The sequence below is a fragment of the Ostrea edulis genome, chromosome 2 (assembly GCF_947568905.1).
Source record: "Ostrea edulis chromosome 2, xbOstEdul1.1, whole genome shotgun sequence".
Lineage (NCBI taxonomy): Eukaryota > Metazoa > Mollusca > Bivalvia > Ostreida > Ostreidae > Ostrea > Ostrea edulis.
In genome coordinates this window covers 91,814,637-91,832,136 of record NC_079165.1, presented here as the reverse complement: position 1 = coordinate 91,832,136, position 17,500 = coordinate 91,814,637, and the positions used below count along the sequence as shown (strand labels likewise).

Sequence of the window (17,500 nt, the reverse complement as noted above, 5' to 3'; positions counted from 1 at the left end):
CAATAATTTATTTAAATTTATGCACGATAGGAACATAAATTTTGCTGGAGTCTTTTTCGATAGTTATTGTAAAAAATCTTGTTAAAAATAAACTATTTTAAAAGTGTAAGTTATAGATGAATAATCAATGATACGTTTCAAAATATTGAATCCAAGGGCAATAACTCTGTTTCTATTGATTTCTTTATCAAGTCTATTATGCGATATATTTCCTTTATTTTTTACAGACATTTTGTATATTTTAGTAAAGATACAGTTTCATGAAATTGTTATGAATGCTACTATATTGTCATAACCAGTTTGTATGAAATTTTGATAACGCTGTTTAAGAAAAATTGCAATTTTCTGACGGTGATATATGATTCTGTTTATGTACGTCTCGTATCTTAAAAAGTGTGATGACCTATTTATTTTATTTGATAATTTGTTAGTTTTAACTCTAATGAATGTAAATAAATACATTTTTCAAACTTGTATCAGATAAAACTGCGAGTATGGAGTTACCTTAAAGAAATTTTCGTGTTTTCTCTGTACTAGTTTTAATGATGAAGCGTGTATTATTAAATGCATTATCGTTATTAAGAGCATTACCTTTAGGCATACTTCGACGATTTTGTGCGTTTATCTAACCCACATGTTAATGATAGAGCGTGTGTCATTCAAAACACCATCCCTGGAATCGGGTGTGTTAGTTCATAATTGGCGGTGAACTTTAGCCGTAATGTTGAAAGGCTTCACTAATCACCCAAGCTGTTGAACCATTTATTGCGACCTGGGTCTACTCGGAAAATGCAAGTGTGGATTAGCGGTCATTAATTATAATTGATGTAGCCGCGGGTGTGAATGTGTGACTTAACGATGCCAGGTATGGTAAGCAGAGCGGAATTTGACTGCACTTTGAGATAAACCAGGTGAATTTAGGATATGGGACCTTGAAAATACTTCGACATAAGTGGAGTATTCGAGATTACCGTGTTCGAAATATCAGAAGTTTTTTATTCATTTATATAGGGAAAACGGCCGGGACCGGTGGTCGACTTCGACTCAAGCAGGGTATTCGAGATAAACCATATTCGAGAAACAGATATTTTACAGTAGGTATATACAAGAAATTTATATTTTTTTTTATCAAAATGACATGCCACAATAAATTTATTCTAGCCTCCAAACCCCTCATGATTTCTAGTTCAGTTGTATCTTGCAAAATGCCATCAAAAACAATATGCAGAGCACTAATCTTAACAGGTATATCGTTTTCCCCCTCTTTTTTGAGATATAGTGGCATCCTTGGTATTTTGGGAAGACTCCTCAGAATTCATTTAAAGAATATATTAAGCTGGTTTTAATTTTAAGAACAAATATCAATTTTAAAGCAAAAACATGCATAAACTTAAACATGCTATTTTAAAAAGAATTTTTTTTAACGAAAATGAACAATTATTTCCCTATATATATATATATATATTTGTAATTTGCAGCCTGGAGGAATGGAAATTAAATTTTAGTAACACACATATTTGCTTTACAAGGCAGAAAAATGAACATACTTCTGTAGATATGTTGGGCTCCCTTCTGCTGATCGGATCGGAGTGGATCCAGATTTTCCCCTGGTCTCTGTAAGCGAGCTGATTCACTTCCAAAATCTTGTCTATGTGATCCATCTTGAGATTCCCGGGCAGAGCATCACTATCCATGTCATAGACCAGTCTGCTGGAGCCGATGTAGTCGAACGCTTCCTGCAGAAGAAAAAGACAGTCTCTAAACTACAGAAAATTTTAGTGTATCTATTGAGTTAATGACTAAAAATATGTCCATAGGACATGAATGCTCACAAAGGTTGTTCAAAGATCAAGTGTTAACACAAGAGCTAAATGCAAAATCTAGAAATGTGAGCCTGTGGTCATAAAAAATGTCACAGTGAACAAAAACTGATCATGCTGTCTGTGTATAAAGTGTGATGAAGGTATGTAAGTTGTATATTCAGAAATAAGGAAAATGAGAAATAGGGTTGATGGACAGAAGATGGACATGGCAAACAGTTGAGGAAACAACCATTTACATGGTGGTGCATCCTAAAAAGATTTTTATATGTATATGTAAGTAATTGTTATGCAAGAGAAACAAGAGGTACTGTGAGCAATGCTCACTAAGAATACCCCCCGCTTACCCCAAGCTCCCAAAGGGTGTTGGTAATAGGTATAAACTACCTCTTTTCTGAGTGTAAAAAACAAATGGCATGACAAACCGAACCATATTGCTACTTCGATGTCCAGTGCACATGACCTTTGACCTTTTGACCCCAAAATCGATAGGGAACATCTTCATCCCATGGGTAGTCCATATGTATGATATGGTGACTGTAGGTGGAAAGGATAACGCTTTAGAGCCCGGAAACCATTGCGTCTACAGACGGACGGACAGACAGACAACCCGATTCCAGTATACCCCCCCCCCCCCAACTTGTTGCGGGGGGTATAAAAACAAGCTTAGAGGAAATTTTCAATGGTTTCATATTGATGAGGCAAACAGAAACAAATCCACAATCCATGGAAGAAGTACCTACACCGTTTAGGAATGTGAATAGAATATCCTTAGTGTTGTTGTTGAAGTGATCTTTCACTTTCCCGATCGCTTCTGCTGCGGCCAGTAGGGCCACAATTCCACTGACATGGTTGTCAGCGCTGGGATAAATGTTCTCAAACAAACTGTACGAATCGATCTACAATATCACAGTAACACTCATTACAATTGTGGTAGATAAATTTTTACGACAGTAAATAAAGCATTATTCTTAAAGATGTGCAGATTTACTACACAGTATCAATGAAGGTACACAATAAAATATCATAGCTCTCTAACAAATATATAGGACTATGCATAACTGCAAATGCCAGGATATATTTAAATGAACACATACTCTAGTGACTGTCATGATAGACACATACTCTAGTGACTGCCATGATAAACACATACTCTAGTGACTGCCATGATAAACACATACTCTAGGGACTGCCATGATAAACACATACTCTAGGGACTGTCATGATAAATACATACTCTAGCAACCACCATGGTAAACACATACTCTAGTGACTGCCATGATAAACACATACTCTAGTGACTGTCATGATAAACACATACTCTAGTGACTGTCATGATAAACTCATACTCTAGTGGCTGTCATGATAAACTCATACTCTAGTGACTGCCATGATAAACACATACTCTAGTGACTGTCATGATAAACTCATACTCTAGGGACTGCAATGATAAACACATACTCTAGTGACTGTCATGATAAACTCATACTCTAGGGACTGCCATGATAAACACATACTCTAGTGACTGTCATGATAAACTCATACTCTAGTGACTGCCACGATAAACACATACTCTAGCGACTGCCATGATAAACACATACTCTAGCGACTGCCATGATAAACACATACTCTAGTGACTGTCATGATAAACTCATACTCTAGCGACTGCCACGATAAACACATACTCTAGGGACTGCCATGATAAACACATACTCTAGCGACTGCCATGATAACAGACTTCTTCTCTGGTTCGTGTTTTTCTGGAACGTCTTTAACAAATCCGATGACGTTCTTGTCGCCCAGAGGATCACAGTATTTATCTGGGTTGAGGTTTGTAGGTGTGTTTGTCCGTCGCATGCATGTCTCCGAGTCCTTGGCTCCAGACATTCGAGATTTCATCTGTACAGCACAGAGAGGGTATTCCCTGGGAACTCCCTGCATGGGCTCATTGAACTTTTTATAGCACTGGAGAAACACAATACAGTAAAGATTTAACCATTCATGTTCCCACAGTAAGAAACAGTTTTGATTAATAACATTGACATTGTTTGTAAAACAGAAATGCAGATCCATTTAAATGTACTACAGGTACTTTGTACTCCTACACTGTACCAAACAATCAAAACGTGAAACAAACCACAGACACTCTATTCACACACAAATCAACATACACTTACTTTGGTATATCAAACACTGATATCTTGAACACCATGGGTATGCCAAAATGAATTGGAAGTTCAACTATGTTTTTAAAATTGTATTTCAACCTCAATATCTCAAATCCTCAAGTATCTCAAAGTTTTTTCTTGGCCCCATCAAGTTCATGATACCAATTTGACTGTATTTTAAATATGAAACAATAATTAACACAAAATGACATACTAAAACATGAAAATGCTTACATCCTTAATGAGGTAGTCACTTTCATTTTTATTAGTTACGATAGAGATTGGGAACTCGAAGTCTTCAAAAAACAATCCATTTCCAAACTCATTCCAAGTCACATTCTTACAATTCCCATAGTCTTCACTGTTGTGATATAAACCTGGAAAATAAATCAGAAATATACACATGCACTAATTAAATGAGTAAAGAACAAGGTACAATTGTGTACATGTACATAAGAAGGCCCAAACAAATTCTGTTTTAAATGCGTCTTGAATAAAGCTAAATCTGTTTTAAATATATGCCAAGTATACTATCTCAACTTTAATAAATCAAAGTTATTGTTTATTTGATAGCATTATTATTCATAAAAAACACAATTTTGCACCGTTTTTCAAAAAGAGTGATAACTGTTAAATTTCATCCAGATTATTGCTTAGGAAAAGGTGTGCCCATCTGTCGAGTAAAATGAAATTAATATATATTGTGTGTCAATAGAAGCTCGACGCATGGGCTGTATGTTTTCTGAAAGGAAAACCCCCTGAATTTATGATTTTTTTCATCGATTTTGGCATTTTTGCAATTTTATGCCAACTTCACACTCCTGTCATATAACACAAAGAAATTTTTTGATCAAATTATATGTATTTTGGGTTTGCTTATACATTCCTTATTTGAATGCCACATTTTAGGACTCCTACTGAAATCATCTATTTTCTGGGCCAGATGACTGTAAAAACTGTACCTGCTTCTTTATTCTCAATCAAATGTAGTATGTTCAAATGTCAATATATTTCCAATTCAATCCCTGAATTACCAAATCAATCAGTGGATTTCCTCAGGAAAAACAAGGAAAAATCACACCTCTGCTGTTTTCTTTATAATTGTTATCAAAATTACAGCAAACCTAAATTAAATTATAAGTAATGAAAGTAATTTCTACTCATTTTATATAAATATAAATTGAGACAGTATACTTTGTGGTTTATATGGCGTAAACTGCCCCAATTTACGTTATATCGTATGAAATGAGTAAAAATTACTTTCATTCCTTAAATAAATTCCATTTATTACCATTTCACGAATTCCCATCATTACCATACAAATCCCCATTATCACCAGATTATAAATCCTCTCATTTACATGTACCAAATGAATCCTTTAGTATAACTGCTGCATACTGGGAAATTTTTGCCCCCATTTTACTTTCACCCAGATCGCACTCATCTTGAACAGACAAAACAAGACAAACATAAATTTACTTATTACCCTAAAGTAGGAGTAATGGCTGAGATAAAAACTGGATGAATTTTTAATTTTCCTTTTTCATTGCGACTAGGTGAAATTATCGTGGTGCAGAAACTTCCATGTACATAACATACAAATCCTGAGTTACCATACAGATCCCCGGGGCATTTGTCAGCAGGAGAGAAGCTGTCCGGTAAGGGAGTTGTTGCAGAGTCCTTGGTATGGATGACAATGATACCAGTGATTTTCTTGGAGTTCCTTAGTTTCTGTACCGTGGCCCTGCATAAAATTTCAATACTTACATACATGTCTATAGGCTAACAAATTTTAATAACAAAATTAAAAAAGACAGCGCAATAATTTTTTCTCTCAACACAGAAGCAAAATGAAACTAATTGAATACAACATACGAGGGTTGTCCCAAAAAGTCATAGACAATGTTAATAACTCATTTATCTGTTAGAAAAAAAATATCAATTTTCTTTTGTTATTTAAAAGCATCATTTTGTGGTTTTTTGTTCAAAGTTTCATAATAATATCTTCTTTCATAATGAAATAGAATGCAAATACAAAAAAATATGTCCATAGCAGTCAGTGCACAAACTTCATCTTCATCCATTACATGACGTTCTTTACTTTCAAGATTTTGCGGTCATTATTTTCTTTTTTGGGGGGGGGGGGGGCTTCCCATCTTCGGTTCTGATGTCATTACCTCCACAAATCTCTTGTGCCATTTAAACACTTGTGCCCCGCCAACATTCTGGTGATCTGATGTGCTTTCCATCTCGTGTTTTGTTTGAGTGGAGGATCACACCATGATCAACACAATATTCTATGATTTCTCGTGCGCCAAGAATGCCTTTGACATCGCCATATCGCGCAAATTTCATTACAGGTACGTTTAAAAATGACCACACTTCTCTGCCGTTTATGATGTCCTGCGTTGGTAAAACCAGTTTATTACGCGGAAAACATCACTGATTCCGATATAAATTTGAATGCGATATATTTAATATGAAGCTATTTGCTTTCATCTAATTGAATGGTACAAAGAAAATATCTACCGGTACTTATTTTGTACGTGAGCCAACAATGCAGATGGATAACTTTTTATTCAGTAACATCTCATTTACCTGTTTTATTACTTATTTGAAATTTTACATTTTTGTTTGGAATAAGTAAAAGTTTTCTCAAGTAAAAAATCTTTTGGATTTGATGTGTATTTCGAAAATTATCAACATTGTCTAGGACTTTTTGGGACAACCCTCGTATACATGTATTTCATTTTGTGTTTATAAAGTAATATAGAAACATACCTGTCAAAATTCAGGGAGGTAAGAAGAGCCACATAAGGTTTATGAGGCCCATTATTTATCAGCCAGTCCAGCGCTGTGTTGTTATCGACATAATGGAGCACCCCAACATTGCCATTTATTTCAGCTAAAATTTAACGACAGAGAACTGTATGGTACAATACAAATCAATACTCACATTTCCAATGATTTTACTTTCGATAATTTTACCAATTGAAATACATTTTCCTCATGAATGGGAACAATGTGTAAATAAATCTTGATAAATAATCTTAATGGCTGGGAATATTCTGACAGAAATGTAAGTAAAATGTAAATAAGAAAAATAAAGAGGTATAGCGCACTTGGTATGCAATTTCGCCTACATAAATACCTTTTTCTTGAATATCATTTTTTACAAATATTCTGCTATACAATGTCATTTTATACTTGTGTTTACCCAAATTACTTAATAAAGATATCGATATGTTGATAGTATATTTATTTGACAAGCATAAACATCACCGTGATTATATAGAGTATATAGTAGATGTAACGTAATGGGCATAAAAAATTGCAAACTGTTGCAAAAGGACACCCTAAACCAGAAATAAAACACTGAAGTTGTTTTACCTGCTTATGACTGTATATAAGTCCGTTTGAGGAAATTTGGTTTAAGGTGGTCCTCTTGTTGAAAATGGATAAAATATGAAAAAATCGTTCTCAAAATTTACCTTGAGATTTAGCAGCCTGTCAAAAGTTAAACCTTTAAACTTACAAGCCTGGGTGGCCTAGTGGTTTAGGTGCTCGGTAATCTTACACTTAAACCATACATTCCCCGAGTCCAATATTTTTCCAATCTATTTTTTTCTTTTGCTTTTCATTTTTTGGGGTCGTTTTTTTAGGGGGGGGGGGGGTTTAAATGTGATACATATATTATAACAAATATTAGTCATTTTCATCATAACTTCTAATATTTGCAAGTTACGACTTAAAGAAAGGGAATTTATTCCGAGATCATTGTAGTTCCGCTTGTTTACACTAACATGTTCCTGTGTGCACAGGAATTCTAAACCGTAATGTGGCTGACGAAAAGCTAAACAAATACTACAAGAAAAAGGACACAAATGCACAGCATATAATAAGTAAAAATAAGTCAAAGGAGGAAAAGAACTGTTATATAGTTTGACTTCTCAAAAAAAAAAAAAAAAAAAATAAATAAATAAATAAAAACTCATGTAGCAACTGTCATATGATATTTAGGCAAAGATAAACACTCGAATTATCAACCAAAAGCAAATGAACTGATGACATATATTAAAGGCGCTGCAGTCATGTCAAGAACAGTGAGTTAAGTAATGCCATATGTAAAAGGATTGTTGTGTAATATGAATGCACAGGTCTATGAAAATAGTATTGTTCATCATTCCAAATCGGGAAATGGTTTATTAAGTAAAGAACGACTCATATAAATGTCAGTAATGCTAAACTGCGGCAGTTATTTATCTTGGTTAACAAAACATCAAAAACGTTGGCCTTATATATTTAAATATAACACGCCAGTCTATTATTGGAAACCGGTGTTTTCCATTTAGATTTCTGAGTCGGCCGTATCGTCAGCAAATGCGCTATACCTCTTTTATTTTTGAAAATACAAGAAAGTATGAACACGATGAACAACAACACTTCAGACCTACTTCTCATGGAGCACTTACATAAATGTACTTCCTCAAGTATGCTGGTGTAAAGCATCAACAGTTCATGCCCTCATGTATTTTCCAAATGAAATTTATTTCTTAAATGTTCACACATGTAGTAGGTAATTTAAAGTTTCTAATCAATCAGATGAATTCATTAAGGCACGCATTTCCGAACTTGGAAACATAGACAGTTCAAGTTTAATTTAGTATCATGGTAGATATATTTTATATTCTCTCTGGAACAAAAATAAACAAGAGGTACTGTGAGCAATGCTCACTAAGAATACCCCCCGCTTACCCCAATCTCCCAAAGGGTGTTGGTAATAGGTATAAACTACCTCTTTTCTGAGTGTAAAAAACAAATGGCATGACAAACCTTGGGTATTCTCGTTTGTAGGGAGAAATGGATTATCTAGGAACACAGCATCTCCATGCGATGAAAAAAGCCGTTAAAGAATTTAAATGGAAACCATATTGCTACTTTGATGTCCAGTGCGCGTGACCTTTGACCTTTTGACCCCAAAATCAATAGGGAACATCTTCATCCCATGGGTAGTCCATATGTATGATATGGTGACTGTAGGTGGAAAGGATAACGCTTTAGAGCCCGGAAACCATATTGCTACTTCGATGTCCAGTGTGCTTGACCTTTGACCTTTTGACCCCAAATCGATAGGAAACATCTTCATCCCATGGGTAGTCCATATATATATGATATGGTGACGGTAGGTGGAAAGGATAATGCATTAGAGCCCGGAAACCATTGCGTCTACAGACAGACGCACGGACAACCCGATTCCAGTATTTCCAGTATACCCCCCCCCCCTTTTTGTAATACTATGCCTCAACATGCTCAACTGCTGCCAAGTGTCTTCCTGTGTAAAATTTGACCATTGACCTAGATATATCACCTGGACCTTCATCAGACTTACAGCTGTTTAACCTAAACTTTAATTCACAAAATGCAAAATAACTATTTTTTACAGTTCAAAACATATGACTAAGAATAAGATCAAAGTTTAGCAAGTTAGAAGCACAGTGTACTTGTGTTATGGTGTTTCTGTGTACAAAGCAACAGTAATATGAAGTATTGAAACAAATGTGCTGACAGAGAACGTAGAACGGGAAGATTCTGTACAAAGCAACAGTAATATGAAGTATGGAAACAAATGTGCTGACAGAGAACGTAGAACGGGAAGATTCTGGACAAAGCAACAGTAATATGAAGTATGGAAACAAATGTGCTGACAGAGAACGTAGAACGGGAAGATTCTGGGCAAAGCAACAGTAATATGAAGTATGGAAACAAATGTGCTGACAGAGAACGTAGAACGGGAAGATTCTGTACAAAGCAACAGTAATATGAAGTAAGGAAACAAATGTGCTGACAGAGAACGTAGAACGGGAAGATTCTGTACAAAGCAACAGTAATATGAAGTATGGAAACAAATGTGCTGACAGAGAACGTAGAACGGGAAGATTCTGGGCAAATGGAAAGTATTATCACTATATTGTGAGAACACATCGAGTATGAAGTTTAATGGAGTTATAAAAGTACATTTATCATCACTTATCATGGGGTCGTTTGTGATATGATAAAAGCATCTTGTTCATGGAGTGCTGATTTATGCTTGGAAGTAGAACTATTGGTTGGACTGTGTATCAGTACAAATGATAGGAAGTAGAACTATTAATTGGACTGTGTATCAGTACAATTAGTGACAGGAAGTAGTACTATTGGTTAGTCTGTGTGTCGGTACAATTAGTGACAGGAAGTAGTACTATTGGTTGGACTGTGTGTCGGTACAATTAGTGACAGGAAGTAGTACTATTGGTTGGACTGTGTATCAGTACAATTAGTGACAGGAAGTAGTACTATTGGTTAGTCTGTGTGTCGGTACAATTAGTGACAGGAAGTAGTACTATTGGTTAGTCTGTGTGTCGGTACAATTAGTGACAGGAAGTAGTACTATTGGTTAGTCTGTGTGTCGGTACAATTAGTGACAGGAAGTAGTACTATTGGTTGGACTGTGTATCAGTACAATTAGTGATAGGAAGTAGTACTATTGGTTAGTCTGTGTGTCGGTACAATTAGTGACAGGAAGTAGTACTATTGGTTGGACTGTGTATCAGTACAATTAGTGATAGGAAGTAGTACTATTGGTTAGTCTGTGTGTCGGTACAATTAGTGACAGGAAGTAGTACTATTGGTTGGACTGTATATCAGTACAATTAGTGACAGGAAGTAGTACTATTGGTTGGACTGTGTATTAGTACAAGTGAAAGGAAGTAGTACTATTGATTGGATTGTGTATTAGTACAAGTGAAAGGAAGTAGAACTATTGGTTAGTCTGTGTGTCGGTACAATTAGTGACAGGAAGTAGTACTATTGGTTGGACTGTGTGTCAGTACAAGTGAAAGGAAGTAGAACTATTGGTTGGACTGTATATCAGTACAATTAGTGACAGGAAGTAGTACTATTGGTTGGACTGTGTGTCAGTACAAATGATAGGAAGTAGAACTATTGGTTGGACTGTGTATCAGTACAATTAGTGACAGGAAGTAGTACTATTGATTGGATTGTGTATTAGTACAAGTGAAAGGAAGTAGAACTATTGGTTGGACTGTGTGTCGGTACAATTAGTGATAGGAAGTAGTACTATTGGTTGGACTGTGTATCAGTACAATTAGTGACAGGAAGTAGTACTATTGGTTGGACTGTGTATCAGTACAATTAGTGACAGGAAGTAGTACTATTGGTTAGTCTGTGTGTCAGTACAAGTGACAGGAAGTAGAACTATTGGTTGGACTGTGTATCAGTACAATTAGTGACAGGAAGTAGAACTATTGGTTAGTCTGTGTGTCGGTACAATTAGTGACAGGAAGTAGTACTATTGGTTGGACTGTGTATCAGTACAAGTGATAGGAAGTAGAACTATTGGTTCGACTGTGTGTCAGTACAATTAGTGACAGGAAGTAGTACTATTGGTTGGACTGTGTATCAGTACAATTAGTGACAGGAAGTAGTACTATTGGTTGGACTGTGTATCAGTACAAGTGATAGGAAGTAGTACTATTGGTTGGACTGTGTGTCAGTACAAGTGACAGGAAGTAGAACTATTGGTTGGACTGTGTGTCAGTACAAGTGACAGGAAGTAGTACTATTGGTTGGACTGTATATCAGTACAATTAGTGACAGGAAGTAGTACTATTGGTTGGACTGTGTGTCGGTACAAGTGAAAGGAAGTAGAACTATTGGTTAGACTGTGTATCAGTACAATTAGTGACAGGAAGTAGTACTATTGGTTAGTCTGTGTGTCAGTACAAATGATAGGAAGTAGAACTATTGGTTAGACTGTGTGTCAGTACAAATGATAGGAAGTAGAACTATTGGTTAGACTGTGTGTCAGTACAATTAGTGACAGGAAGTAGTACTATTGGTTGGACTGTGTGTCAGTACAATTAGTGACAGGAAGTAGTACTATTGGTTGGACTGTGTATCAGTACAATTAGTGACAGGAAGTAGAACTATTGGTTGGACTGTGTATCAGTACAAGTGACAAAAACAGTACTTACAGCTACAACCAACTTGATTTGTTCCATTCAGTCTCCGAATACATGCCACATTCCCGGACACTTTGACATAAGTCTTGCTACTAATTCTTTCACTCAAACCTGAAAAATAAAATAAAATTGAACGACAAAGCTATACAAAGAATTTACAGTGTATTATTTTTTATACAGATGCCCTGTCCCCTGGGCAGTAACACAGACATGTAAACCAAGATCCATTACATTCCCCAGTATTTATGTCTCCTGCACCTAACCTAGCTGGAACATTTTGTTAAGAGACCAGATGCAGAAATAGAAATATGTTTGAAATAAAACTCGTACACAGCTGTCACAACAACTCCAATGCATGCACCTGTACTATGGCAACATTACAAACTTGCACCTGTATTATGGCAACATTACACACTTGTACCTGTACTATGGCAACATTACACACTTGTACACATACTATGGCAACATTACACACTTGTACCTGTACTATGGCAACATTACACACTTGTACCTGTACTATGGCAACATTACACACTTGTACACATACTATGGCAACATTACACACTTGTACCTGTATTATGGCAACATTACACACTTGTACCTGTACTATGGCAACATTACACACTTGTACCTGTACTATGGCAACATTACACACTTGTACCTGTACTATGGCAACATTACACACTTGTACTATGGCAACATTACACACTTGTACACGTACTATGGCAACATTACACACTTGTACATGTACTATGGCAACATTACACACTTGTACATGTAGTATGGCAACATTACACACTTGTACACGTACTATAGCAACATTACATATACCATGGTACCGGTTTTATGGCAATATTATATACATATCTGTACGTGAAGAGTTTCTTTTTAAGACCTTGATTTCAAGGGCCTGGGCCTTTCTAATTGGGGAAAAATAGTGACATTTGCTTGAAATTAGGGAAAAAAAAGTTTCATACAATGAAGTAGGGAAAAAACCCAAATCAGTGCATTAAGCAGTGTTCGAAATTAACCAGAGACCGAGTCTATGTCAAATGACACCGGTCTATGCCTATTGTAATTGGGATAGACCAAATTGTCTATTCTGATTTTCTAGGTTTAAAGCAATAGGGTTATCCCAAAAGTTGACGTCTGATAAACGTTATGAGGAAAGGAGGACATTGTTATGGAAATGGAAAGAAAATATGCTTTCTAAGTACATTAGAAGTAAATAACAATGTTTTAAATCTGTGTTATTTTTTTTCAAGGTTGTGGTCTTTGCCAATTCGATGAGGTCTATGTCATCTTGTTTTGGCATAGACCTGTGGTCTATACCAAGTTTTAAACCAATTTCGAACACTGATTAAGATATAATTGGACTCATTCTGACTTTTGATTTGTTCAATGTGTACAAATCTGTGACACTGTGGAATCTTTACACACATCCAATCATTGTGTATAAAGATTACTGCCCCTCCAGACCACATGACACTATAGGTGTAAAGTACCTACACATCCAATCATTGTGTATAAAGATTACTGCCCCTCCAGACCACATGACACTATAGGTGTAAAGTACCTACACATCCAATCATTGTGTATAAGGATTACTGCCCCTCCAGACCACATGACACTATAGGTGTAAAGTACCTATGTCATGTTTACTTCTCAGAAAACAATACAGGGGGAAAAATGTTTCTCTTAAAAAATATAATAAACAGGTGGACAGCACAATCTCTTGATTTAGCTATATAGCTTTACTAAGCTACATAGCTTTATAAAACTATTTGAAATAACTTGATTAAGCTAGTTTAGATTGAAATAGATTGAATGTCTTAAGTGTAGTGGTATAGCCAAAAGGTTGCATAATAATTTTTTAATGTGTTTATACTTTGAACTAACCACAACACTATTCTAATTAGAGTTCATAACAATACTACATCATTTTAAGATTTTTCATGAAAAGAGAATTTTTTGTGTGTTGTTAACTGTCCTCTGCCCAGTGTGCATTGATGCATAGAAAAGTATGACGACTTTAAAATGTGAAATCTGATTGCCAATCCATTATTATATTGATCCTCATTGACTTTTATTCTATTCTGAAGATTGGATAACTGTTGCTCAACAACTTAATAATCCTAAGCATTGAACAATAACGGGATATCGGAACTAGAGAATTTTGGAAATTTAAGAAAAAAAAGTTACGAAGATTATGCATTACTTGGGCAACTCTTGTATACAAATCCTAGTGATGGCTAAAGACAACTCATTTCTGATACAAAAATATCTGCCTGGTTTGAAGATTATTTTTCAGAATGTAGCAAGTGAATGCCTTAGTACCAAAAGATGAGTTATTGGATTAAATTTCTGATATTTGGTAGCAGATATAAAACAACAAAAACAGAAAAGTTTATTTCCTTACCGTATATATGTATGTGGATATTTACTTAATGAGATTTTCTCGAGTCAATAAAACTGACTGCTATGAAATGATACAATAACCACATCGATCCCCAGACACGTATATGCGGCAACATGCACCCCCCCCCCCCCCCCCCCAACACACTTCTGCCAGCCCCCCTCCATTTTCTAGACATCATGTTAAATTGTCACATACAACATTTGTCATTATTTAGTACATGCAAAGATCGATTTATAAGCTGGTCACTTGATATAGTAGCGGTGAATGGTAGTAGAAATGCAAGGTTGAACCAATAAATTGAACTCATTCATGTATATATATACATGTACTAAAGGATACCCACCCCTCCTCCATTACGATTTATGAGTTTGGGCAGAACTGCTTTTCTTGCTAAGATTTTTAATATAGATATAACAACACCTTTTTCACTCCATTTGTTTCCCACCCCTCAACTTTCAAAAACAACACTAAACTGTGCCTGAACTCACTATATCTGATAGTAAGTATTAAAGTAACGTGGTTGTTAACTGAAAAGTTGCCCGTTAACGCAGAAAAAGTTATCTTATTAGACATATCAAATATTAAAACTGCGACAGAATCGGAAGCGAAATAATGATTCCGATATTCCGTATTGGGAATCAAAATTTTTCCTACTTTAAGAATAATTCTTTATTTACAACAGGTTGGGAACATTTCCCCTATTGTGAGATATTCTTGCTAAAACGCGATTATCCCTCTTTAGTGAGAAAGTAAGCATTACCATAAACAGGGGTTTTGGTGTCTTTATTGAAAATAATGGCAAATTCCGTGCAATGCTGAATAAGTGTGACACATACTCAACATGACGCAAACTGTCTCTATAAAATTGACAACACAGTCAAGAAATTGCATATCAAAGTTGCTGCGTAAGAGGGAAGCAGTCTGAAATCCAATGCACATCATGAGTGTTTTTGTTTAGATTTATATATTTGCAGAAGTATCAGACATTTTAGCACTTTTACTTCTTTTCACGTGAAGCATGAAGAGATGTACTCCACAGGTGTTTTTCTCGGTTGTACGGGATATATTTACTCTTGCTAGAGAGGGATTATCGCGTTTTTGCGAGAATATCTCGCTATGGGGAAGTGTTCCTAACCTGTACAATGTTCAGTTGTACGGACTTCAAGGATAAAATATGTTCACTGAAATGAAATGAAATTTTTATGTTTTTAGAAATTAATTTGATAAAATATTTGAAATCGTTAAATGTTTATAAAGTTATACAGCTAAATCAAGACTACAAGAGATTTAGATAGAATGTTCTATCGCTAAAATGATAATGTCCTACGGACCCGATTTAACGATAGAATGCGTCCTATATACCTGCAATGTAGCAAAATGAAAATTGCACACAGTGCATGTTTCGGTAAAATTATGTAACACATCACTCATATGCATTTGGAAAGTTATCTTAACGACCCACTAGGGCCGTTCTTATTTGCAAATTAGGTAAGCGTTCGTTTTTGGAAAACAGCATGCAGCAGGGTGTTCCGATGGCAGTTCCCGGTAAAATGGCAGTCAGTTCGAATCGAGAAAAGTGACATTTCAAAGTGTTGAGTTTACAATATTATTATACGATTTTTTACAGTGTTAAGGACTTACAAATTACCAATGAGGTTAGTTGTATATAAATTTAACTTTAAATGTACGCGTTTATTCTTTGATAAGTTTAAAATCGTTTTGGAGCGATTCCGCAATTTCCTGCTACATTACGGGTATATGGGAGGTATTCTAACTGTGGTGAGGGCCTGTCCCGAGACACAGTTAGATTATTCTAACTACAAGAGATTGAGCTGGACGTGATACATAAACAAATCCAGGAAGAGAAAATGAAGGGACCCTTCTGTTTCATTTTCCTTCTCTAACCATGTATAATTCGTGTGTGTGATTTTTTCTACTTACTCAGACTTAAAACACTTATGAAAAAAACGGCAAAATAATAACTAATACGATAATGGATTGTCATCTTGATCTTGAATCATTTCCTCTGTGTACAGTGGCTCTGAATCTCGATCCCGATAACTATTCAACAAAAAACAAAAAGTTCAATAAATAAAAAGTGTGATGGAATTGCATTTATGTGAAAGTGTCAAAAGTTGTATTAATATTTCTTTCAGAAAATGAATACCTGCATATGATAGAACCCAACAATTGTTAAAACCGGATTTCAGAGACCATCTGGTTCTTAATTTAGTGACCTCCTTGCTATTCCTTTTATTAGTAGCGAAGAAGATGCAAGTGAAGTGTAGTTTGACAATTTTTCATGGATATGACACCGTGCAATGTCTCCTTAACTTTAATTTATTCAAAGGTAATGTCACAAAACTCCAGTTACACATATTTTACCATATTTGCAACTTGAAAGCATCCACCGACACGGGGTTTTGACACAATCTGACCAAACTGGTATATATAGTGTGAAGGGAGCTAACAAAGCAGCCATAAATTCTCGGTTGCTCGCTTCAAACTCTCAAAACTTCGGTATTATTCGTGATAATGCATAAAAAGTTTTCCCAGTTGAAAGCCAGAATACTCTGTTTTGTAATGCATAAATCGTTTACCTGACTTGACAGAAACTTTGAAAAAATAAGTCCAACTTCAAAGAATTAGGTTGCCATCGTTAATCCTACACCATTTTCTTCATGCAATTTTCCTTGATTACGTTGGATTTTATGCATCCGTTACCCATTGGTACGATAACTTAAAAATAACTTGTACATAAATCACGTGAATATTTAATGAAAAACTTGTTGAAACAACAAAAATGGCTGTGTTCTGTATGGTAACGGGACGTTTCGCACCAAAAGACGTTTAGTACTGAGACAATTCGCACTAGGACAGTTCGCCCCTATTTGCGGTGCGAAACGTCCCTGCATATTCCAATTACTTTGGTTATTTATATAACTACATAATTATCTAAGAAGTTTTGTCTGATTACATTTGATGTTAACATATATAGACAGGCATGATGCTAGTCCATGTATGCCGAATTTCCTCAATCAAATCAGATCTTGATTTTAATTAGTACTTGAG

At 35.5% G+C, this 17,500-nt stretch overlaps 2 protein-coding genes across 3 annotated transcripts in view; one reads left to right on the top strand and one right to left on the bottom strand.

Annotated features, from left to right (window-relative positions):
* The window catches only part of LOC125681926 (nicastrin-like), a 48,557-nt gene extending 32,070 nt beyond the window's left edge, over positions 1-16,487 (bottom strand). Inside the window, exons 1-8 of one of the 2 annotated variants that reach the window (XM_048922210.2) lie at positions 16,370-16,487; positions 12,022-12,120; positions 6,770-6,893; positions 5,602-5,732; positions 4,223-4,365; positions 3,534-3,785; positions 2,564-2,719; positions 1,548-1,736 (exon numbers count right to left, since the gene is read on the bottom strand). In XM_048922210.2, the coding sequence (XP_048778167.2) occupies positions 1,548-1,736; positions 2,564-2,719; positions 3,534-3,785; positions 4,223-4,365; positions 5,602-5,732; positions 6,770-6,893; positions 12,022-12,120; positions 16,370-16,433 (1,158 nt within the window). In that variant the 5' untranslated portion in view covers positions 16,434-16,487. The remainder of the gene's footprint in view (positions 1-1,547; positions 1,737-2,563; positions 2,720-3,533; positions 3,786-4,222; positions 4,366-5,601; positions 5,733-6,769; positions 6,894-12,021; positions 12,121-16,369) is intronic. The other variant, XM_048922211.2, reaches the window with a different exon arrangement.
* A 34-nt stretch (positions 16,488-16,521) lies between these two features.
* Positions 16,522-17,500, top strand: part of LOC125681924 (zinc finger protein 184-like) — a 10,397-nt gene continuing 9,418 nt past the window's right edge. The window contains exon 1 of the mRNA XM_048922201.2: positions 16,522-16,778. The gene's annotated coding sequence lies outside the window, so the exon portion shown is untranslated. The remainder of the gene's footprint in view (positions 16,779-17,500) is intronic.